Source organism: Pimephales promelas, chromosome 7 (assembly GCF_988280905.1).
Source record: "Pimephales promelas chromosome 7, fPimPro1.hap1.1, whole genome shotgun sequence".
Taxonomy (NCBI): Eukaryota; Metazoa; Chordata; class Actinopteri; order Cypriniformes; family Leuciscidae; genus Pimephales; species Pimephales promelas.
In genome coordinates this window covers 34,379,601-34,405,802 of record NC_142775.1, presented here as the reverse complement: position 1 = coordinate 34,405,802, position 26,202 = coordinate 34,379,601, and the positions used below count along the sequence as shown (strand labels likewise).

The window sequence follows — 26,202 nt, the reverse complement described above, 5'->3', positions numbered from 1 at the left end:
CCTTTTAGGGGAGAGACGTGCTTATACGTTTGCTAACGATATACACTGTGCTCACAATATTGTACAGATTATTATGATCCTACAACAGGCCAGCAGACATTAGTATGTTTAGGGTAGATTTATATACTATTAAATGTATAAAAACTTTACTTGAGTATATTTCTATACTAAAAGCATAGGCTATACTCACGTAAATTTTTAATACATATTTTTCACCTAGGTTATAACATAAACAGAACATTAAAGATTTGAGTATTTAAACAAGTTCTATTTAGGGCATGACATGACTAAGTTACCTATATAACACTATTTGATGCCATTGGTAGTATACGACGATCAATATTCTTGCTTCGGCATACCATGTTGAACTCCATCATATTGCCGGGATGCTATAGTCATTTGATCTGAAGTGAACGCTACACACGACCGCGTTTTCCGAGCCGATGCGGAAGAGAAATCCCGTCTCTTCACCTGCTCAAACCGCACCAGGAACGAAAGATAGGCTATATAGCACCGTCACTTTTATTGTAATGGAAACTTGTGGACTCGATCTTAAAGTCCTGACAGGCTGGAGTTTTTGCAATCTCCACAAACACAATAATTTACCATGACGATGATAAATTAAAATGCAAAAACTAACGAAAGCACACTGACTGACGAGCGCTCTCACTGAACACCAGCCTGCTCTCCACTGAGCCGAGGCTGATATGACGTCAAATGACGCGATGTTGAAAAAAAGCAGTTTTTACTAGCAGTCCAAGAAACGCTCACTTTATCTTCTAAATTAGTGCCCGTATGTTGTTTGAAAACATTTTAAATCCTGCATTAACTTTTCATATGGTATTTTCATACAAGGTTATCTATAAATTTCGATATTTTTTTTTACCTGCAATATGCACTTTAATGACATTTTTGAAAAAGAAAAAAAAATTATCCAAGGAAAATATTAGTATTTTATTCATCAGCTTACTCTGTATGATATAGTTTTTTTTTTTTTTAACTCTTTATTTAGCATTTTTCTTATTACAACACAACATACAAAGACAAAGAACAATATGATATTAGTTTTTAGTGTCTAAGGAAATAAAACAATGCATTGCCAGCCAAAATGTCATAATTGTGACAGTTGGATGTGAGCCTTCCCTTTTTGTGATGGATAAGATTCAGAATTGTAAAGATATTTATGCTCATTGTAATGAATATTACTTTACATCCCGACATTGCATGTTGGTGTGGAAAACAATGCTACTTTTGAATGACTTCATATTAAAATATTTGAACTACCTTTCAAAATGTTGGGGTCGGTACGTTTTTTTGAAAGTCGTATGCTGCTTACTAAGTATTACTTTGATGCATTTATTTAAAAATAATAGACGTAATGTTACAAAAGATTTGTCACTTTTGATAAATTTATTGCATCTCTTGAATACAAGTATTCATTTATTTAAAAAAATCTGACTCCAAACTTTTGAATGGTAGTGTGTGTTAATATTATGCTACTCTTTGCCTTGGGTGTCTCCAAAAGCAGTCTTGTACGACAATGTCAAGTCAATGATCAGTGTTTTCCCATAAAGGTGTCTCTATCTCAGGGCTCATCTGCATCCGGCCTCGGTGTAGCGCTGCAGACGTGTGTACCTCGCTGCTTCTGCCTCTTTATCTGATCTATTGCTCCCTAGTCTCTGGAGCTCATCACTAACAGTCTCACTTCACTAGTTCTCATAGTCCATGTTATCATCCATAAAATGCTTTCAATCATCCCTTCTGCTGAGCTGTTGCACATCCAAAATCTGCCCGAGCGAGAGCAACACAAGCGTCCTCCAGCCTCCTGACACCTGCACAAGGATAATTTCCCACGTATAGGTCTGATTTTTATAATTTGCCTATGCGCATGTCACCTATTAGGAAGCTGTGTTGTTCACTGGGCAATATGTTTAAGGACGGCACATTTCACATTTGGCATGCAATTTAGGCACTGTGTGTTCTTTTATCCAACATGATATTGAAAAACAAAAGAATTGCACGTCTGACTTGTCTCACTTATAGGGAAAGCTGTGTTCTAGGAGACCACAGGGACGCAGCATCTCTCTTCAACTGCACTTGTACAGCGTGATGTGACGTCAAAGTCAGTGCAGTGCAGTGCTATTTTAAACTCTATTCATCAGATTTCGTAAAAAAAAATGTATCACAGTTTCCACAAAAATATTAAGCATCACAACTATTATCAAATTAATATCAACTGTTATCAAAGTAATAAAAAACGTCTCTTGTGCACTAGAATGATTTCTGACTGGAGTAATGATGCTGAAGGTGTAGCTTTGCCATCACTGGAATAAATAACATTTTAAAATGTATAAAATTTAGGGCTGTATATTTCTTTTTTAATCGTGATTAATCGCACCCTTTTTGTGCTCGACATTAAGAGCGAAGCTGCCGCAGAGATAGAGCTCCATATTGGGAAATGTTACCAGCTGTCTGGGAGCCATTTCACACTGCGACTGCAGCAATTACGCATTTCAAGATCATTTAACAATAATCTTCCCATCATGCATTTTTAAACCTCTGCACTGTTGTGTGCGTGTTGTGATAAGTCATTATCGTAAATGTCTTCGAAAGAAGAGTGAAAACTGCATTGATAAAAGCTTCACTGTTTTTGTTCTCTTTCTTTGGTGCCTGTGTTTGAACTGACAAAAGGATCTGCGAGAACACAGCAGGTGTTGAGTCACAGGCCCAGTCGTGAGCTCTTTATGATTATTTCATGGGCTTTTATGCTCCCCGGCACTGATTCAGTGCTCAGTTATTGGCTTCTGTTGGTTTGAATGTCAATTGAGATTTGAGAGAATCATCGACTGAGTCATTCTTAAATAGAAATGCAAATCAGTCTTTGACTCCAAGCATGGATTGGGTTTCCCAAACACCACCATAACTCGCTGCTTTCATAAAGGTGTGATGCATCATTGGAGAAACTAGCTTAGTTTATTATTTGCTTGTTCGAACAGAGTAATCTAGGACCATAAATGAAGTGGGTGCCATCCAGTTGAAGCAACAGAGATTATCCCATCTAGAGTAACTCCCAGCTAAGTACTTTATGCCTATGCAAGCTTCAAAGAGATGACCCTAGCAAAAGGAAGAATGTTGGCAACGTTAGGTAGTTGTAAAATATGGGTTGGTTCGGAGATGGCACAGCTTGCCAGAGGTTGTTTTTTTTTTAATTCCCAAGACAAAAGATCCAAAACAGACCTTTTTCTTCTTAAAGACCTTTGAATTAAATCAAATCATTCCAAACAACGCTAGACGGCTAATAATCAAACATTGTTCAACTGCATAATTCAATGTGCACAACCTATATATGTGAATTTTATGCTCAGATCACACATAATTCTATTGAATGGTTGATTAAAAGCGTGCCTTGTTTGGGACCAATGGATGTGTCTAGTTTTAACTCTGACGATGACTTGAATGTAATCTGTGTAAAATGTATCGTATTCTAATAATAGGAATCATGTCTAAACTGTACTCTGCTTAGAGCAGGAAGTTAAGAGACCACAGATAACATGTAATTTATGTTGAGAGGAGGAGAAACAGCAATCTCTGAACTAAAGACCGAGTCTAATTGGTCAGAAGTCTTCTGAATCTTAAGACACGAACAAAGCATTAGACAAGTATACCCCAGAGCAAGATCAGATGGGTTAACGGCTTCATTCAAGCCTAACTATTCTCGTCTCACTTTTCTTTCTTTTACATAGAACACTGGACTCAACAGAAAAAAAATACTAAGCTAAGTTTTGCCACAAAGTTTAGCAACAACCTTTAAACGCCTTCAACTTCACGAGAAAGACTTTATACGCCAACACACCAAACTGATTGGCCCCCAAGACATCAATTCAGACACGACGAGATAGTTACGGCCCGTTCAAGTAAAACCATTCAGTTCTTTCAAAATACAGTTTATTAAAAAACAGTCCTATAAATTAATGAATAATTCACTCGAGCTAAATTGACCTGTTTCCTTTACCATCCTAACAAGAAACTATGCTTCAAACCACAGGTCGAGAGGTGTAGTTCCAATCACACAGCTTTGCGATTTTGTTTGTTGGTGCTATATTCTTGGGAAACACTGAAATGTTGACCTATGCTGGTAAAGACAGAACTTTCAAGGCTATTTTAAGGGATATTCCACTGTATTTTCATTTTAAACTGTTATTCCCTTAACTAAGATGAGTTGATGCATACCTCAATCGCTCTGGTGCGCGAGACACTTTGATAGCACTTAAAGGGATACTCCACTTTTTTTGGAAATAGGCTCCTTTTACCACTCCCTCAGATTTAAAATGTTGAGTTTTACCGTTTTCAAATCCATTCAGCCGATTTTCTGATATTTAGAAGAATATCAGTAACAAGACCGTTTCTGGTCTCATTGACTTCCATAGTATATATTTTTCCTACTAAGAAAGTCAATGAGACCAGAAACTCTCTGGTGGTTACTGATATTCTTCTAAATATAAAAAAAAATCGGAATTCGAAAACATTTTGAATGATGGCAGCTGTCTGAAACCTTGTCTTAATGTTGTGTTACCCTGAAGCAGATAGAGATGAGGGTATCACTGGTTCAGCTCAACCTGAGAGCTCTGGCATCAGAGATGGGAGTCCACGAGCAGGCAGTCCTGTGGCGAGGGCCAGCGGTTCAGACAGCGACAGCAGTGAAGACGACAGTGATGATGGTGTAGTGCACAAAATAAAGAGTAGTGTCACACATATCAAGGTGAGTTACATTCATACAGCATTTTAGTAATGTTAAAGGGATAGTTTACCCAAATATGAAAATTACCCCATGATTTACTCACCGTCAAGCCATCCTAGGTGTAAATGACATTTTTCTACAGATGAATACATCAGAATTATTTAAAAAAAAAAAAATGTCCCAATGTTCCAAGCTTTATAATGGCAGTGAATGGCCGTTTCTGTTTTGAAGTCTATGAAAGTGCATCCATCCATGATAAAACCCCACGACTCTGTGGGGTTAATAAAGGCCTTCTGAAGTGAAGCAATGTGTTAGTGTAAGAAAAATATCCATATTTAAAACTTTATCGACTAAAATATCTAACTTCTGGCAGACGGCCTACACAAGCCGTTTACAGTGCCATACGTAAGTGACAAGCTGCACATAAAAACTGATCACAGCCTTTGCGATTTCAAAATCACGATTAGTCGAATCGATTACATGGAAATAGTGATCCATTGCGCAGCACTAGTTTATTAAACACTTAAAGGGATACTCCACTTTTTTGGAAATAGGCTCATTTTACAACTCCCCTAGAGTTAAACAGTTGAGTTTTACCATTTTCAAATCCATTCAGCCGATTTTCTAATATTTAGAAAAATTTTAGGAACCAGGGAGTTTCTGGTCTCATTGACTTCCATAGTAGGAAAAAAATATACTATGGAAGTCTATGAGACTAGAAATTGTCTGGTTACTGATATTTTTCTAAATATCAGAAAATCGGCTGAATGGATTCGAAAACGGTAAAACTCAAATGTTTAACTCTGGGGGAGTTGTAAAATAAGCCTATTTCCAAAAAAGTGGAGTATCCCTTTAAATAGTGCTATTTAATATGAATCTCTGTGTGTGTGTTTGTTTGTTTCAGCGTGCCTCTGACGATGAGAGCAAAAACAGACAAAGAAGCTCCTCACCTGAGAGGTAAAACTTGTGTTATTCTTGATGTAAGAAAATCGATGTAGAATTGAGACCTTTCTTAAAAACATTGCTGTTTTTCTCTATTTCAGGGATGAAAAGAGGTCACAGTCAAGATCTCGCTCTAGATCCCGCTCTAGATCGCGCTCCAGATCTCGCTCTCCTCAAGAACGTTACGGAAGGGGTCGTAGGTGAGGGATCCTGGTGATTATGTTCTTGACAAATTTGCTGTTGTCTCTTTCGTCTAAATGTAAAAAATTGCACCTTTCAGTTGACATTGACATTTTCTCTGCTATCCTCGCATCAGATCCAGGGAGCGTGATCGAGAACGCTATGGCGATCGGGATCGTTATGAGCGGCGCTCCAGCAGAGAGAGGGATTGGGAACACAGGAGGAGGGGAAGGTCAGCCTCGCCAGACAAAAATGATAAAACTCCCACCGAGCAGCCTCCAGTGAAGAAGAGGAAGGAAGGACTGGACCCCATCCTGACCCGCACCGGTGGGGCCTACATCCCACCGGCCAAACTGCGTATGATGCAGGCTCAGATCACTGACAAGAGCAGGTTGGTTTCACTTTTTGTAGATTTAAATGCATTTATTTCATACTGCCCATCGCAATGAATCAATTCAAAACTCTTATTTTATGGAAATTATTTTGAATCGGCACATAATTTTTCCTACTAAAATATTTTTGCAAAAATACTCTGTATCAATCAAAAGTCACTACGATTTAAAAAAAAACTTTTTATGCATTAATTTGATCAAAAGTGACAGTAAAGACATTTATAATGTTGCAAAAGATTTCTATTTGAAAAAAAAAAAAACAACACTGTTCTTTTGAACTTTCCTTTCACAAAGAATTTAGAAAAAAAGATTCATGGTTTCTACATAAATATTAAGCAGCACAGCGGTTTGATTCTTTGATTGAATATTTTAAAACATTAAGTTTGCATTGTAATAATATTACACAATATGACCGTTTTACTGTATTTTTGTTTAAATAAATGTAGTATTAAAGAGTGCCAAAGTTACGACGTCACTTTGTAGGCCAAAACGCGGAAGTGAGTTAGCATTTTAGCACTTCCGGTTCCCTCGCCCTAAAGTCTATGGGTTTTTTGAATGGGTTTTTGCTAAATCGCCTGAAATAAGGTCTGTGGTTAAAAAAGCCTCTAAATATTTTCACGTTTTGATCTATGACTTAACACACCAGTTATAACCTGCTTGTGGTTTTTTAAACTTTATTGTGTCATCTTGTGTTTTTTTAAAACTTTATATAGGCTTCAAAATGTATAAATTTTGGATTAACTTATAAAGATTATCTTGATAGACAAAACGTGTAAGGGTCACAACTCTTTGTTGAACACATATCTTATTTTTTTGCGATTTTCCATAAGTCTATGGGGAAAATGCATAGCTTTTTCGATCGAGGGAACCCATGCGCCGCTATCTTCCGAGTTTTCCTACAAAGTGACGTCATAAGCGACTTCTTTAAAAAAACATTAAACAAATCTAACGGACCCCAAACTTTTGACCAGTAGTGTATGTAGGTAAATCTAGTTATTTACTTTTTGTTATTTTGGTGTTTGTATATAAATTATTCATTCAATTTCCCTGGCGTTCTTGTGAAAACCAGTGGGAGAAAATAGCTAATTGTTTTTATTAATTTATTTAATTGGCTTCAAATTACTAATATTTAAGCTATTTTTAGAGCAGATACATTACTAAAGTATTTATTGAATACTGTCAAAAGGCTGAAAAATATATAGAAATATTTTTAGGTTTATTGCCCAGCTCTAATAAGGAGTGATCATCAGGGTAGATTGGTGGTCTTTGTTGGCTTTCACCTATATTGATTTTGGAGTCTTTTCAGACATTGTGATAAGAATAGATTGTGATTTATTGAGGATGGGAAAAGCATCCACATGAATTCAATGAAGGGGTCGATTAAATATCCTCATGCAGGAGAATAGAGGTCACCAGCCAGGAAATATAAAGGTGTCCCTTGGGGATGTGGGATATCTATAGCAGGAGTGGAGTGTGCTTGAGGCCAGACACTGAAAGACAGGTGTTCGAGACAATACATCAGAGATCAGTCTCAAGAGCAGCTAAGGGCAGGAAATTAGATGGGGGTGGGGTAGCTGTTCTCCAAGAACACGAGTACGACTCGCAATCAGAGTTTTCTATGCATGCAAGTACAAACTCGAGAGCAGACAGCATTGAGGGTTGTGTCATGCTATTACAGTTGTGCAAACTGTGACCTTTAAAATGGTCTATTATAGTGCCCTAAAGACAAGTATTAGAAATTCAAGATTACCTGCTGTGTTAAAAGGCTGAAAGTGTGTCCTACAAGAGATACATGGGATCAGTGTAGTTGGTTTTTCATCCATTCTTTTTAATTTCACAGTTTGGAGTATCAGAGGATGAGCTGGGAAGCCCTGAAGAAGTCGATCAATGGTCTGATCAACAAAGTGAACGTTTCCAACATTGCCAACATCATTCAAGAGCTGCTGCAGGAGAATATTGTGAGGGGCAGGTAATGACTACTGATTTTGTGCTTTACTGATCTATGGCTTTGTTCCTAGTGTGCTGTCTACATAGGCAGCGTTTAAAGACGTCATGGGCACAATCCCAGCTTGAAAAATGTGGGCAGCATTATGCTACCTCCTAAATGTTTTCATTTGGCCAAATGCTCAATTCCATCATGCATGTTACAAGTGCAGTGGACAAAAATAAGCTTTTATGCACCTGTAATCTTATAGTACTGTGCACCGAAACGCATTGGCGAAATAAAGAGTTGTATCTTTGCAGCTCCATTTTCTGACTGTTTTGATCTTTCCATTTCATAAGCGTTGGTGGTATATTCCCAAAGCTTCTTTCGCTTTTCTTCCACGCACCTTGTTGATCTTGTAAAGTTGCACCAGAACGACTACAAAACACTGGTGTGTCTCTCTCCAGGGGTCTTCTGGCCAGGTCTACACTTCAGGCCCAGGCTGCCTCTCCCATTTTCACCCATGTGTACTCCGCTGTGGTGGCCATCATCAACTCCAAGTTTCCTCAGATCGGAGAACTTATCCTCAAGAGACTTATTCTCAATTTCCGAAAAGGTTACAGGAGGAATGATAAAGTAAGCATTCAGGTTTCTAAATAGAGCACTGATTTTAAATACTGTTCTAATTTTTCTTAAATCATTTCAGCAACAATGTCTCACAGCGTCCAAGTTCGTGGCTCATCTCATCAACCAGAATGTGGTACGTTCTTCTAGAGCTTTAACAGATTTTTGTTCGGACTGTAGAGTAGGGGTGTTTAAATGTACTGTATTATTGTAATTTCTTTTTTGTTTTGTTTTTCTAAGGCCCATGAAGTCCTGTGTCTAGAGATGTTAACCCTGCTGTTGGAAAGACCCACTGATGACAGTGTGGAGGTTGCCATCAGCTTTCTAAAAGAGTGTGGTCTCAAATTGACAGAGGTCTCTCCCCGAGGCATCAATGGTACAGTCTTAACTATTTTTATTAGTTCTCAGTATTGAATGGATTTTATCTTACGTCATATCTACACCGTCATGTTTTGTTGTTGTTTTCTTTTTCAGCCATCTTTGAACGTCTGAGGAACATCTTGCATGAGTCAGAGATAGATAAGCGTGTACAGTACATGATTGAGGTGATGTTTGCCATCAGGAAGGATGGGTTTAAGGACCACCCCATCGTCCCAGAAGGGCTTGACCTAGTGGAGGAGGAGGACCAGTTCACACACATGCTTCCTCTGGAGGACGAATACAACACAGAGGACATCTTAAGTAAGATCAGCCACACTTATTCATGCCATTTCAGAGTGTTTACACCTTTTCCATTTCTTCATATAAGGAGAATGAATGGATGGCTGAATTGAGATTTCAGTTAAAACTGGTTTAAGATTTTTATATACAACTGATTTTATATTTTACCATTTTTAGAAGTATTTTTTGCTAAATAGAATTTTATAAATATTGTTTTTGAGATTTCAATAAAGTACTTGGTCAAATTTACAATTTACAGAATTTTAAAGTTTCCGCAACCACTGATGTTGGATTTCAATTGAAATTTAAGGAAATTGAATACTGCCATTCAAAAGTTTGGGGTTGGTAAGATTTTTAGATAAGTCTCTTATGTTTACCAAGGGTGCATTTATTTAGTCAAAAATACAGTAAAAACAGTAACATTGTGAAATATTCTTACAATTTTAAATAACTGTAGCATAATTTATTTAAAGTGTAACTTCTCTTCAACATCATTACTTCAGTCTTCAATTTCTCATGATCCTTCAGAAATCATTCTAATATGCTGATTTGCTTCTCAAGAAACATTTATTATTATTATTAGAGATGCACTGATTGACTGGCGCGTGACCGGAACATTCTGACATATGCCGATTTTACGCCGGTCAACTGCACTCGGGTACCGCATGATTAACGTTGCGCAGCATCAGTATCACACGTGCACACGGAGCACATGTAGGTAACCTTGTGAATTACGGCAGTTTCACCCCTTATTTACACCTAGGGCTGCAACTAACGATTATTTTGATATTCGATTAATCTAAAGAATATTTTTTCGATTAATCGGATAAAAATTAAATTTCATTTTTTTGTTTATTATAACTAAATAAAAACCCTAAATCAGGGTTGTGGCGAGCAGGACAAGGCCTCGATGATCTGATAATCACTCTTTTGTGTGTTAAACACAATCTACTTAATACAGACAACTTCATTATAAAGAAAAACAACAAATAAAAAAAATAATATATACATATATGACCATAACCTGTGACAAAAATGCTATTATAAACTACTGTAGATTAGTGGATAACTCAGCAAAACTTAGCCTAGAAAAATCACAAGTGCACAATAATTTGATAAAATCTGAACATTTAGTGAAAAAAAAACATTCCTTTGTGGGGAACAAAAAAGAGACAATAGGTGTAGCACTAAATCTGGTAAAACGTTACACATTGCTCTTTGTATTGGTGTAAAATATAGAAATCAGACGCACAGCTGTTTTAAATGTATAGTCACTCTTGATCAATTCAACTCTATTTAATGCAATTCCAAAGTTCTTAATGACCCCAGACTTTTGAACTTTTGTTGTGTAGTTTTATTTCTCGTAGTTTCCACTTAAAAAAAATGTTTAGCAGCTAATTACCTTGATACGATCATTATGGATGACTTCATTCTCTTTAAAGCCACCCACGATGGAACGCATGCTGTCAAACCAGAGGCTGCTGTCCCTGCTCTGTCTGTGTGTAATTGAGGGTTTTGGTCTCTCACTTCTCATATTTAGCCTCTGTCTGTACTCTCTACTGATGTTTACGGATAAGCATCTTTTCTGAGACAAAGTGCACTAATTGAAAATCCATACTAGCAGGCCTTTGGGGAGCATGAACAGCCATTATCACATTAAGCTCTTTTTTTATGTAATGCGACTAATACACAGCAAATTTTTCCTTTATGGGTAATTGCCTCTGATTACATCTCATTGGCACTGACTTAATTGCTGCAAAATGTGTAATTGCAAACAAATGTCTGCTTTACATCAACAATATTCCTTTTGCAGATGTCTTCAAGTTGGATCCCAACTTCCTGGAGAACGAGGAGAAGTACAAAACAATTAAACGGGGTGAGTTAATGACTCGTCAGCTATACGCGTATTCCATTCTTCTCATTACCGCCTATTAAAAGAGATGCCCTCTGATGCACCGTCTCTGTGAGCGCATTTGAATTTTAATTGTGTACTAATTGTACAAAGGATGGGAGACAGCCATATGGTACAGGAAGCTGAAATGTTGGCCCTTGATTGCAACTATTGTAGGCGCTTGTTCTCTGATGTGAAGATGATTACTCCGTTTACAGCTTGAGATGCAAAGGCAATGGAATCCTTCAGCAGTGGAGAAAGTGACAGAACGTAGTTATGACCTAAGACGCCAACAGGGGACCTGGGAAAAGACTGTGTTCGTGTTACGCTTGTCACTTTTTCCTAAAGTCAAATTTAAATGAATCCCAAGTAGGATGAAATTTTAATTGGTAGAGGCTTAGACAGCACTGGAGTTCTTTACAGTAATGCAACTTGTCTGGCTCTTTATTAAAGACAAGTAAACTGTCTCAAATATCGGCATGAAGTCTGGTCTACTTTACAGCTTATTCTGGCCCAGAACCATTCAGATAGTTAGGAAAACTATCTTATGTTGTTAAATATAGATAAAAAATAAAGTAGTTCACAAAAACAAGCTATAGTGATGTATAAAGTGCAGTTAGTTTGAATAAAACCTAAACAGAAATGCATTTTTTATGTGTGTGGTTTCAATGCCTGATTTGTTGTAATTCAGATCCGTATATAAAAAATATTTTCAAAATTACCAATGAAATTAAAGTTATTTATGCATTTATATTAAAACACAACTCAATTGAAATTGTAAACCTAAATACAAAGTGAAACTAGTAACCCTGCGTCTGACCAACATATGAAGTTACCAACCACAGTTTGATGTGTTTTTGTGTGTTTAATATTTAAAAACATTTATTTATTTTTTTTTATTAAAAATGTAATTAATCTGTCTTGTTTTCATACCTCAGAAATTCTTGACGAAGGAAGCAGCGATTCTGGCGATGACGCTGGCGGCAGTGGAGATGAAGACGATGAGGAGGAAGATGAAGAGGCGGCAGCTGCTGAAGGTAGTTATTTTAAATATGAATGCTTTACTCTATACTTTGAGAAAAACGGGCACAACTGTAATAATATTCAGTGTTACTATATGACTGAGGGGTAGTGGTGCTATCCTCTGAATTGGTCTGAGTTGTTATGCGAGTGCAGGTGTTTGGAGACAATGCTTTGCATTAGTTCCCCTAGATAATCCTGCTCATATGGTCCTTTGGGTCTTTGTGTTGAGGAAAACTGCATAAAACACTATGGCCATCAGGAGAGACTGCCTGTTCCAGAGTGTAGCACAGTTCAGGCATTAAAGGGATCATATCTTTTTTTTTTCTCCCTAAGGTCCACTAACAAAGTTTCTTGCACTTAAAACAGTCATAATTTAGTTTTAGGCCAGAAACATGCTCTACTGAAGAATGCAGATGCTTGGGCAATCTAATGTCCTGTTAAATATTTAGATTATTGTGCCAGTAACAAACCTCAGCACGCAAGTGGGGGATGGTTACTTTTAGATGCTATAAACATGTATACTTCAACACGATTTTCTTCAAACGGTCATGAAAGTAGCTGATGTGACTAAGAAAACTGACCATGGCTGTGGTGTCCACATTTTTGTAAAAAGAGGCTAAATTCGTCATTGTTGACACAATTTTTTATATTTATTGGTTAATTTTCATTAACAGAAACTAATTTAATTTTCATTAACAGAAACAATCACATCTGTAAAATTTTAAAGGGTACAATTTAGATATACTTACTGAGTTAGAACTAGGGCTGTCAAGCGATTAATCGCATCCAAAATAAAAGTTTGTGTTTACATAATATATGTGGGTGCACTGTGTATAATTATTTTGTATATATATAAATACACACACACACGCTTGTATATATTTAAGAAATATTTTCATATATATAGATTTATATATAATTTATATTATATATAAATATACATATTTTATAGTGGTGCAACGGATCATCACTGATCCGTGATCCGTTCGGATCAATGTCTTCGGTTCGGCACACACGTGATCCGCGGATTGATTATGAAAAAAAAATAAAATAAATAAAACGTGCGCATGTTGTTCAGTCAACGCACAACTTCGTCATAGCGAGCGGAGGAACGGAGAAGCTTGAACGCCCCGCGTCATTTCAGGGCTCCAGACCAGACTGCGACCAAAATTTGAGAGTGTGCGACTGAATTTTACATCCAGTCGCACATGTGCGACCAGTAAATTTGCCACACGTTAAACGCATGGTAAAGCGGCGCGTCAATAAATCCGTGACAAGAATAGCGCGCGTAAACATCTGTGGGAGGGAGACGGAGACAAATATCACAACCTGATGTGCGTCTGAGCAATCAGCGATCTATCGACTCGTTAGTCGTTACCTAGCAGCGAATGCAAACAAAATGAAAGTGGAACGAAAATACGCCACTCATTTATGATTAGGACCGTAGAGCAGCAGCAGCGATCCATTGACAAAATAAAGCCCCGAACTTGCCAGTCGCGGGCCGATCTCGCTCACGCAACTACTGTTACTAGGAGATCCAGTGAAGAAATCCATTGAATTCGCCTCAGAATTAATAACATCAACACCACGAGATCCAGTGAGAAACACTCCGATTCGGCGCAGAGTTCTGTTATAAACCATATCAGATCAAACAGAGCTGACGTGGAAACCAGGAGAAACACTTATAGAAGGCTTTCAGTCCACAAATCAGCCTATATATGATAATGTGTAAGAAATAGTCAAATGCTTACAAGTAGCCTACTACACATCACTTCAATAATATCATAAATAAATGTTTTATTTTTTTGAATTTTTTATGTGATTACCAACACATTTTTTGTTTATCCTTTAAAGATTGTCCTAAAATGAAAAAAGTACGATGATATTTTCACTACTTTTATTAATTGATATTAAGACATTATAAATGATAATAACTAAGTTAATTTCATCTACACCCTAAATTAAGCTTAGTGATTTATTGTCAGCCCCAGTGCTACCAGAATTTTTTTTTTTTTTTTTTTTTTGTAGAACTCGCTGTGAGTTCTCATTTGAGGTGATGCTGCCCTCAACTTTCAGTCTGGAACCCTGTGAAGTTAAAATAAAACAGAATATCATAATGTTAAGTCTATTTATTATTAAAGAATTTGTCAGTAGGCTATTACAGTTATTTTGGGGGAAATTTGAATAATTGCATTGCAAGCTGATTTAAGGTGTGCCCCTAAATTTTCTGCTTGTGCTCCTAAAATTTTCAGTCAGGGGCAACAGCGCTCCTAGTAAAGTTAGTCTGGAGCCCTGCATTTAAATCACCTGTATGGGACCATTTTGGATTTTCCATCAAATATAACATGAAGGAAAGAGTTGCATAATCAGACCGGGCTAAAGCCATCACAAATGCTATCGGTGTGTTTATAGCTGCAGACATGAGGCCACATTCGGTTGTGCAAAACGAGGGCTTTAAACACATACTGAAAGTACTTGAGCCACGTTACGACATGAACTGTGTTGGATGAACTATCCCGAGCATCTGTTGCGCTCACGACAGGTGGACTTCTAGGGGAATAGAGCTATGTGACGATAACCATTATCGTCACATAGCTCTCACCGCTCACAATTTAAAAGTGTTAATAATCAAAAAGACAAAACTTATGTTTATTTGTCTTGTATTTTTTTTTTTTTTTTTTTTCTGATCCGAAAAATTATCCGATCCGTGACCCTGATCCGAGAAACGATCCGATCCGTGAGTTTTTTGATCCGTTGCACCCCTAATATTTTATATATAAATAATATTTTTTTCTTAAATATACATGCATGTGTGTGTATTTATTTATATATATATATATATACACAATAATTACACACAGTGCACCCACATATATTATGTAAACACAAACTTTTATTTTGGATGCGATTAATCGCGATTAATGGTTTGACAGCCCTAGTTAGAACAATGCTCCTATTAAAATGAACAACATTGTTTCTATGGTAGGCCTAACTAGTATGGTTTTATGGTATTTAGTTGTCAACACATTTAGTATAGATACAAACGCACGAAACTATCTTATAACAAAAGTTTCTGTTGCCATGTTTCATTTGCCTACTCCCCTAATATTTAATACACGTCTACCTAATAATATAATACAATTTTATATGAATATCCCACATTTCTGTCACTATAGCATGTTTACTGTTAGTGTTGCTACTGTAAATCCATAAATGTGTGTGATTTGTGGACTGTTTTCCATATCAGTATTGTTCAGAATGTCAGCGCTGGTTTCATCTGGCTTTAAACTAGTTTAAATCACCAACACGTGTGTTTGTATCAGAGACCTCTGCACACTCACTCAAATGCTCCTCAATGAATCTTACTGCACTGTTTACTGGTCGCGTGATCGAGATGGTCAGAGAGAAAAGGCATTTATTCTGAGCTCATGCTGCGCTGTATTTTGGGCTGAGCTAATAAATGGTGTGGCGCATTTAATGTTTCTCATAAGCAACAGAAATGGCAGTGTTTATCAGTTTTCACCTTTTTTTGACTGAAACTGCATGATTTGCCACATATAATGTATTTTGATAGACAAGTTGCGGGACATTTTAAATTTATAATAATTGATTTTTTTATTAAAGTGCTACAACATTTCTTACTTATTATCAGTTGAAATTGACCACGTTGTAAAAAAGCAACGTCAAGCACCACTCTTCTGTTTTTAGATGCTCCCAAATTTGTTGGATGTCCTGAACTTCTGTAGGATGTCTCGTTGATTTATAATTTAAGGGCTCAAGTACTCCGTGTCATTGAGGGCTTTTGTTCTTGTGATCAGATGAGCTTAGCTCTCTTAATTGCTTCTTCAAAAAAGGATTTGTGCCTGTGAATTAAAATCACTCTGCAAAGTACAAGTACTATTGACCTCTGGAGGGAGACATATCATATGACAAAAACTTCAGCCAGACTGTTTTATCTTTACAGCTCTCTTTCCTGTTTTTCTTCTCTTTATTTAGAACAAGAAAAAGTCACCATTTTCGACCAGACAGAGGTGAACTTGGTCGCGTTCCGTCGAACGATTTACCTCGCCATCCAGTCAAGGTGAGTGTGTATGGTGTGTCATGTGATCTAGTCTCTCGTGTCTTCCTTGCTTCCGTCAGCAGAACGGGAGCAGCTCTAAAAGCCACCAGAAATAGTATGTGCAAAGGCTTGTTTTGGCTGGAATTGAAAAACAACCTACATTTTGAGATCCCATGTGCAAGAGTTGAGGCTGTTTTTTCTTGTTTTTTGAGACCAAAGCCCCTGAGGGCCCCAGCATGCAGATTAAATTAAAAACGTTTCAGATTAGTTGTTTTTAATTGAATTTTGCCGGCACAGAGCAGCAGAAGTGCCATCACAGAACAGAAATTTCTGTGGTGAAAGACTTCAAAATTAGATATTCTTTGATATCAAGAGTGTTTGAAAATTGTTTAAACAACAATTCAGAAGCTGATTGACGAGAGTAGGAGGAAGGCAGCATGAGTCTATTTCCCTTGGCATCACAGGACCGTTTCACAGTATGATCGTCCCCATAGGCATGGAGCTGGAGTCCAATATTTAATATACATTTAATATATATCTTGATATTGGAGTTTGGGTTGTTGAAGCATAACATGTCCCTGAGGGTTTTTTCAATCATCAAAAATCAGTTTTTAATCTAAATTCATGGTATTTAGGAATTTCTTTTGAAGGACCAAGTTTGTTTTAGTTTCTGTTCACCTTTCTGTTATGTTTATGTCTACATTTTTTTACAAGTGCAAATATTCCACATAGTCTCTCAATTAATTGTTTTAGTTTCAAAGAGTCATTATAATTACAAGAATAATGATTCTAAAAGAATTGGCCAAATCTTGTTTAACATAGTTATTGCACAACTATATATACATAAAGTATAAATGTAACAATATTAATCAAAAAATGTATATTTCAATGCATTAATACTGAAATATCTGAAACGGTTCCAATACTCCTTTTCTGCAGTATCGATACACCTGATACCAGCTTCACGTTCTCACTCTCATAAAGCCGCCACTCTCATTTGCGAGAACCAAATTCATTTCTTTTTCATGGCTTATTGCACTCAAATACATACAAAATGTCAACTCTTGGCAAGTTTTCAAGTAAACAGTCAGTTAGAACGTAAATAGTTGGGAGAAATTGGCATGTTGTTTAACAGTATATTGAATCCGTGCATAAGCTTTTAAAGTGACAGCAGCCTAACAAACCTGTACCTCACTCTAGTAAATGACATGTTATTTTGTTTAGATGTCTATTGACTGTTCAGAATCATGGGAGCATTGTGGTCTCTATTTGAAACAAAAAAAATGTGATTAGCAATTTATCCAGAATTGTTCAGCTCTACTTTATTCTATTGTATTTATTTGTGTTATAAGTTTGAAATTCCAGTATTGTGACAACACTAAGAAATAGGTGCAATATTTCATCAAATAAGGAAGGAATAATATTTAATTTAAAATAAATATAAATGAAATATTATTAATATTTTATTAATAAATATTTAATCAAATGGGAATATTATTTAATATTTTTAGGGATGCACCGATATAAAAATTTTGACCGATAACCGATAATTCTTAATAATATCGGCCGATAAACTTAAATCCAAATGTTTATCTAATTTTGAGAGCCTGATTACAAAAACAAGTCTCAAAGTTAAATCCACGTCCCAAGTGCACAATTATAATGATGTTCTCATTATAGTGTTGTATAGCCGATATGTAAAATTTGTGCTGCACATGTTGTCCTGAACCAGATTTTCATCTTTTGAAGAGATTTCAATCATATTTCAAGAAATTCAAAAACATAAACTGTTCTCAACAAGTGTCTCAGCTGAAGGGAATAATACATTATTTATCGGTTTTAATATATCGGCCACATTTTCTTACCAGGCCGATAACATTAAAAATGAACATATATCGGCCGATACCGTTATGCTGACCGATATATCGTGCATCCCTAAATATTTATATATTTATATATGAAGAGTTCAGATGCAAAAGCCTCTAAATGCCATTTGAAATTTTCTTCTTTAATGATGATTTTTATCAAGCTTGTATATTTAAGTTCAGTGATTTCACTTAAATGGCAATGATAATTATCTATTAATTGTTATTTAAGTGAAATTACTGAACTTAAATATACAAGTTTGATAAAAATCATCATCAAAGAAGAAAATTTCAAATGGCATTTAGAGGCTTTTGCATCTGAACTCTTCATATATATATAAGAATATTATTTTTTTATAGAGGTAAATAAATACCGTTTTTACTTTTGTATATTTTTCCTTAAACATATAATTAACACACAAAGACATGAGCGTTTATGTCATGCGTTTTAAAATATGATGTGAGTGAATTTTTCAATCTGAGTTTGAAATGATATTCTATATTATTACTAAAACATTTCAATGAAAACAGTCTTGTGAATATTTATAGTGTGCATTTTAAATTGACACAAGAAACCTGTTGAATCAGAGATTTGGATGCATGGACATTTCGCATGGACAAGTTTCAACTGATTCATGTAGATAAATTGAACTTACTGCTATTTTCTTACTGCTATCTAGTACAACATCTGACTTTGCTCTCTCTAAATTGTGAGTCTTGACAAGGAATGTTTGTGAGACCAGCCAAATGACCCTTGAGGAAACTTAATGGTTGAATAAAAAGTTGAATTCAACATGTATATTCATGTGTCCTGTCCTTAGCTGGCACCAGGTCACACTCCGATGCGAGTGTGTTTATGGCCCTGGACTCCCAGGCAGCCTCTCACAGCTTCCCTTTTACACTTCTATTGACCTAAAGCTTTGAAAAATGTTTCCCTCATGGAGAATGTTTGAAAGCACTAAACCTTTCAGCTTCTCGAGGCTGCCGAGCACTCGCAGGTCAAAGATGCAGCAGAGGCTGTTTCTGTATTAAGATCTTAGCGGTCAAAAAACAGGCTTTGAATGCATATTGGCTTCATTTAACCTGTTTTTTTGTTAAGTCACTCTGTATTTGATCACAGATGTATGGCACCACGTCAAAGAATATGCGGCTGTGATGAGGCTTCATTCGTTCAGTTGCCATATATGTAACACATCTTTAAATATTTTACCAGCTGGGTGTCGACTGGCTTCCCTATAATGTCTTTAAACTTGCCCACTGGCTGCTGGATTCACCTCTTAAAACAAACCTGGTGTCTCGCAGCGCTCTACTGCAGCTCACTGCCCTGTGTGCAGAAAGAGAGCACAGACAAAAAAAGAGGCACTACAATGTTCTCACTTTCCCTTTCTACAAACTGCCTTTGAGGTCGCGTTGAAACTGATTTGGCCCACAAATCCCCCGCCCGGAGGCGAGGCGAGGCTCGTGTATGGACAGGAAAAAGTATGACCCGTCAGGAAATTAGATTAGCCCAGCTATTTTTCTGTTGAAATCAAGTGTATTCGTTTTGTGGCACAACCCTGTGATTCCCATAGTGAGGTTTTCTTTCTTTTTATATAGAGAAGAGAGGAAATGATGAAGAAAGTAGATAACGACCTCTGTAAGTTTGGCCATTTTAACATTTTTTTTTAATAATCTACTGTTGAAACATTTGGGGTGAGGTTTTTTTTGTTTTGTTTTTTGAGAAAGTTATACTTTTATTTAAAGGTACGATATGCAAGATTACAATACAATAACAAAGGCATATATTAATGACGTATATTCCGCATTGAGTGGAATTATGGATCTTGTCGTCGAGCTGATGGATCTTTTATGGATGAGTGAATGCATTGATGTTTTTAACATGACTGTACTATGAAGCAGGGCGCGATTGCTAGACGTATACCAGCGCCACACAAAGAGTCCCGCGTATATAAAGGAGTAAGGACATTTCATTCTACCGAACTACACGCTGAATAACTCACACAAGTCAGTTTATTAGAGGAATTAAACTTGAGGTATTGCAGCCAGCGCTGCTTCACTTGCTCTAACAGTTTCACTATCACACTAAATGGCATTTGAGTGTGTTGAATGTTGTTAGTTAGGTTGTTTGTTGGTTGTATGAGACTAGATTAGCATTAGAGAATAACATACAGATCATATTCTAACTTTTCATCATGTTGAACTATATAACATTGATGAGTTTTATGTACTTTGATTTGCTCACCTGTTCGCTCAAGTAACATGCAACACTCGTGTCTCTGTCAAGTCGAAGTTAGTCGCCGACATGGAGCTCTCGGCATCTCGAAAGATGTTGTTCTTCGTTTGAGTCCTCTTTTTGTCTTAAAATCTGCCATGGTCCATTATGTTTGAACAAAACCCAGCTAGGATCGCTCACGCTGTTGAGCACGCATAACGGGCATAACCGACCCAGTTGTCCACGTCTGTCACCATGGTTACTATCGCAGTACGAGGTCAAACCTGGTGGAAACCGGGGGCGCATCATTGACTGGCGACTCCTCGCCCCTGCTCACATGCCGCATTTCCTTGGTTAAAAATCACAATTTTTACTTTCTAAAAATTTAATTTTTACAATCACAATAATTACAATCACGATTTACTAATAGTTGAAAACATTTGGGATATTGTAAGTAATCAACTAAACAAAATATATAACATTGGCCTAGTGGTGTTGGGATATTTTACTGCAAAAATCCTGCATATTGTACCTTTAACATGGATGCCTTACTTTGATCAAAATGTTTGATGCTCGGGAAATATTTCTTATTATTATCATCAATGCTGAAAACAGTTGTGCTGTTTAATTTTTTGAGAGAACACTTTTTTTTCAGGATGTATTGATGTCCGTAAAGCTGCATTGGGTCATATTTATGAGGATCTGTTGACAGAAATGCAATATCATATACATAGCTATGTTTTCATTGGTGTATAAAGACCTTAAATAATGAACCGTTATGTTTTTATTACCTTAGAATGAGCCATCTAAACATGTAAAGTGCTGTGCTCACTGTGTACTGCTGAACTGTCCTGTCTTTTGTTGATGTGAATAGGGACTGTGTTGAGTGACATTTATATGGATTTTGTCCTAGGGGCTAACTGTGCACCATGGGACCTGTAGTGTCAAGTCTAGCCACCACATCTCTCTCTTTTCGGCTGCCCTCTCCCTTTGAAGTGGTCATGGCAAAGCATTCAAAGAGTAAAGAAGTAGAGCAGAGTAAACTTTATTTAGAACAGAAATAAAATGGTCATAGAGATTCTAGTTTGGTGAAATTTAACCACACTTCCACTCTGTAAACTGAAGCATTTAGCTGAGTTTGTTTCTCATGCTGTTTTGGTTTGTGTACAGGGAAGATTAGTATCTGCAGGCAGGCGTCACATGACTATGTTCGTCAGCAGTTTGTGAAACTAACTGATAGATGCAGAATTCTGGCAGAAATGTCTTAAAGAGATGTGAGGCTCGTGACCACTGACAGCATTGAAAGACTTTGATCTAAACAAACCCAATTTAATTAAAATGCCAGTATTGAGTCAAATATAATGGGTTTTGCAGATACATTTTTATTTTGTTTATTTTCTTTTCATCTTGACTGATGCTTTATAAATGAGTTTTATTTCAGTTCGATACCGATTCAGTTCTATTTGACTTGATATTGATTGATTTATAGAGACCTTAGGTATGGTGCATGGCCAATTTTATTATACTATATTGAAGGTTAAAATAAAATCTACTGATTTGTATACAAACACTTTAATTTACTTTTTACTTTTTAATTTTTAATTAAATCAGTTGTTTCTATTCCAATTTGTTTTTGTTTTTTTTAAATATCAGTATTTAAATGCATGGTGGCTGTCATAACTTGATGGATTCATTAAAACATTAAATATTGAAGAAAAAATGTAATATGGTGCATATATTTGCCTAAATGCTTCTCTCTAAAGTTAATTTTTGTAGCGGACTATCGAGTTTATAGTGACTGAATGGCTTTTCTGATGTAAATGGAACATGAAATATTGATTACAAGCTTTTTTATTGACGTCTTTCCGCAGTTGAAACACTGATTGAGGGATTTTATGGGACATGATATGGATTTCGATCAGTTCTGTATCTTTTAACACCTTTTGATGTTCATTCATGGTTGTTTCATGCTTTAACAAGTAGTAAAGCGGACGATATGGTCAGTTCATGCATGCTGCCTGTTTGTTTGGTCTAAGGTAGTAACAGCGATCTGTCATGCCACGTTAAATGGCACCAAAACTGAATTTATTGTTTGAATTTCATAATAAAATGGACAGAATTTGAAATTGTAGACTTTGTTTCACATCCAAAGTAACAACACAAAGCCTAGTGCTATCTATTGGATGGGATGCAGGCTACAATGGCTTTTATTTAATAAACTTTAAAACAGCATAGACTTGAATAATAAAAATACAGCCCTATAATACAGTATTATGTATTATAGGGTAATGCATATTACTAGCAACACAGATCTGCAGCTAATACATAATATATAATACATATTACATAGTAATATGAAGAGTTCAGATGCAAAACCCTCTAAATGCCATTTTAAATTTTCTTCTAAAATGACCATTTTTATCAAGCTTGTATATTTAAGTTCACTTAAATGACAATTAATAGGTAATCTTCATTGCCATTTAAGTGAAATTACTAAACTTAAATATACAAGCTTGATAAAAATGATCATTTTAGAAGAAAATTTCAAATGGCACTTAGAGGCTTTTGCACCTGAACTCTTCATATGTATATAGTAATATGTATTATACAACAATACAGCCCGATTCTTGGGATTTAGGAATTGATATCGGTTCATAAATTGAGAAATCAATTATTTTTAAAACACTTTTATTTCCCTCTCTGTATAATCACATTAAATTTTTTTTCTCTATGTATCGCAAATTCACAGCTCAGCTACAATATGTCTTTATTCATGCTGCTACAGATCCAGCAGCTCCACAGAAAACATTGGCCCAAAATGTGTCCAATATGCTTCAAAGCGATAGAATCTTGGGCTTAAATGAAGTACTGGAGAGCCAACACAGTCCCAGGACAGGCAAAAGGGTCAGCCTGCTTAAGATAGAAAGCCTCAGTTCTCCTTAGAGTGAACATATTGTGTAATTTCCTTTAGGTTTTAGGGCTGTATTATTATTCTGATCGTGGCGTTAACCTTGTTAAACTTCAACAGATGATGCCCCCTGGTGCTGTGATGGTTTTGCTTAATTTTAATCAAATCTGGTTCATATTTAAAATTACATTTGATTTATTATGTGGAACAGTTGCATGTAATATATTCAAATGATATGCATGTCAATACATTTCATTAGCACATGAGATGCAGAAGGTGACATTTTCATGTTTTTTTCTTCACAGCTTGGACTTCGAAGAATGCGCCCACAAGTTGATAAAAATGGATTTCCCCGATAGCCAGACGGTACGTAAATAAACTCTGCCGTTCTCTCTAAAATCCTGCAGATCTGTGTTGCTTTCTGTGTCCCTGCACACCGCTGTTTATCGGAAGCTTTTAACTTCATATAAATATTTGTTTTTAGTCTCCGAGGTAATTTGTGCCTTTGTGGTCATTTGGGAAGCATTTGTCATCTTAATATCCTTGTTTTGCAGTTTCACAGTGGGAAAAAAATGGGCTGTTTTGCCTAATGGTAACTGGGTGTTCCCTCCTGTTTTAACTGATCAAATGCATTTCTCCAGAAATGGCCCGTTTGTGATTGTCATCCTGTGTTTCAGTGCCAGCAGCTCATAAGTTTGATGGAAAGTCCTGTATTTGTCAGCGCATAAGTGGCATGGCTATAAGTTGAAAATTCACAATCATGTCACCATGATAACTTTTTGGAAATTTAAGTGATTGTGATGGCAGTTTTAGCAATTGCAGCTCTTTCATGGATGCTGGCTTTCTAAAGGTCTCTGCGTGTCTGTTTTTGTCTTCAAGGTGGATATTGAGTGTTTTGTCACTTCTTTTGTTTGTTCACAATAGGGCTGGGGTAAACGATTATTAACTAAACGATTAGTTGGGCGATTATTTTATCGATTAGTCGACTAATCTAATGACTAATTGGACGACTAATATAAAGAATATTTTTTCTTCTGCTCAATTAATAAAAAAACAATATCTCAAATAAATACTAGCATACTGAATCAAGATACTATAAGCTGGCTAACGTTAGTCTAATGTTATGTATTTGAACACCATCATTATAACTCTACAACCGCCAAAACCGTGTTATTAAAATATTTTTTACAAACATTTTTTATCATAGAGAATGTTTAAATATTAATATCTGAGGAGGGAAACGGAGGCGGAGTTAGTGGTGCGATCGGAGGCTTCTACTACTGGAGATGAATCGGGAGAGGTTTGTGCACCTACTGATCAGAGCGCGTGCTGACACGGAGTAAAGCCTTGTTTGTACTCGACACGTCCGCACGAGCGCGAATGTGCGCACGGCAAAAATGACGCGTTGGGTGCGCAAGACCAGGAAGACTCAAGACTGTGGCTGGCTGTGTGTACGCCTTTTTTTTGTAACAGCGCGCCCGGCGCCGCATCCGGAAACGACTTCAAGCCGAATCTGCCCGAGCTTTTTCTTAAGGGTTTGTTTACTGTGTTTGGTTCATTTAATGGATAGCACATTCACTTCTAGTTGTCTTCGTCCTCTATTCTGCAATGTTTCGGTCTCCCACGTGTTTGGCAAGCTGTACCACCGGGAACATGCAAAAAATAAATAAATAAAGAAGCGTCGACGCAATTTAGACGTAGAATCATCGACGTCATCGACGCGCCGCTACAGCACTAGTTCACAACCTATACTACACTGTTATACAACCTGTATAATCGATGAAATGCCAAGTTACTTTCAAAAGGTGCTTGGTTCTGTTTTGATCGCTAGATTTGCTACCATATTCATCTGTGTTTTTGGCTGAAATTTTATCCCAGTATTTCTGTGATATGGCGACTGTTGTGCAAATGGAAAATGCACTGCATTTATATAGCGCTTTCACAGACCAAATGGCCTCCAAAGCGCTTTACATATTGGCTCACCCATTTAGTCACTCATTCATACACAGACGGAGGTGTCAGCCATAGATTTGAATGTTCAGGTATGATTTTGTCAAAGGTTTAATAGACACGGGCGAATCGTGTGTGTGTTCCTCTTTTAAAGCTCTCTCTCTAGGCTATATATGTATATAAGAGAGAGAGCGTTAAAACATAAAAGCAAATAATAAAGAGGAACAATTAAACCTATTACAAGCCATAATCAAGGAGTGCTTAAATTATCTGAACGTTTTCGGGATTTTTCTTTTTCGCAGTTTTACTGCTGTTTTATTCTTACTGATGACATCATAGATCTAATGCGGTAGATCTAATAGGCTGCATTAACACTAATGCACAGATCTATTTTTACATTTCAGATGTTTTACCCTTACTGTTTAATCCCTCAAGACTTAACTGACTGTTTACATTAATCTCGTGTCATAAAAGCAATTTGAGATGCAAGTGCATTTAACTTGCATGGAGTTGAACAGCTGCGAACGCTCTTCACAAAGAACACATGAGCATTTGAAAACAGCTGTCAGTCAGTGAGTTTTGTGTATTGAAAATATAGGCCTGTTGCATTCCAAACTGAGGATTGATTTTTATTTATTTTTTCCACCCCGAACTGTAATGGAGCAAAAATATTTTATAAATATTTTACTAAAAAAGTTGAATTACAGAACAAATACACTAATATCTAATGCATCAAATGTCATCAAAAGTCTGATGAATATTGAGATGGGTGTGTTTTTATCTATATATTCAAGCACTACTCAGAACACACTTGTTTTCTTGGCTCCCATCCC

The 26,202-nt window shown here is 36.5% G+C and overlaps 1 protein-coding gene across 2 annotated transcripts in view; it reads left to right on the top strand.

Moving 5' to 3' along the window:
• cwc22 (CWC22 spliceosome associated protein) overlaps nucleotides 1-26,202 on the top strand; it is a 55,771-nt gene that overhangs the window by 6,069 nt on the left and 23,500 nt on the right. The window contains exons 3-15 of one of the 2 annotated variants that reach the window (XM_039683653.2): nucleotides 4,584-4,759; nucleotides 5,643-5,695; nucleotides 5,782-5,880; nucleotides 5,997-6,251; nucleotides 8,093-8,221; nucleotides 8,644-8,812; nucleotides 8,883-8,936; nucleotides 9,041-9,176; nucleotides 9,275-9,481; nucleotides 11,274-11,336; nucleotides 12,290-12,388; nucleotides 16,371-16,455; nucleotides 23,725-23,785. In XM_039683653.2, coding sequence (XP_039539587.2) covers nucleotides 4,584-4,759; nucleotides 5,643-5,695; nucleotides 5,782-5,880; nucleotides 5,997-6,251; nucleotides 8,093-8,221; nucleotides 8,644-8,812; nucleotides 8,883-8,936; nucleotides 9,041-9,176; nucleotides 9,275-9,481; nucleotides 11,274-11,336; nucleotides 12,290-12,388; nucleotides 16,371-16,455; nucleotides 23,725-23,785 — 1,586 coding nt within the window. Of the gene's footprint in view, nucleotides 1-4,580; nucleotides 4,760-5,642; nucleotides 5,696-5,781; nucleotides 5,881-5,996; nucleotides 6,252-8,092; nucleotides 8,222-8,643; nucleotides 8,813-8,882; nucleotides 8,937-9,040; nucleotides 9,177-9,274; nucleotides 9,482-11,273; nucleotides 11,337-12,289; nucleotides 12,389-16,370; nucleotides 16,456-23,724; nucleotides 23,786-26,202 lie in introns of both variants that reach the window. The other variant, XM_039683652.2, reaches the window with a different exon arrangement.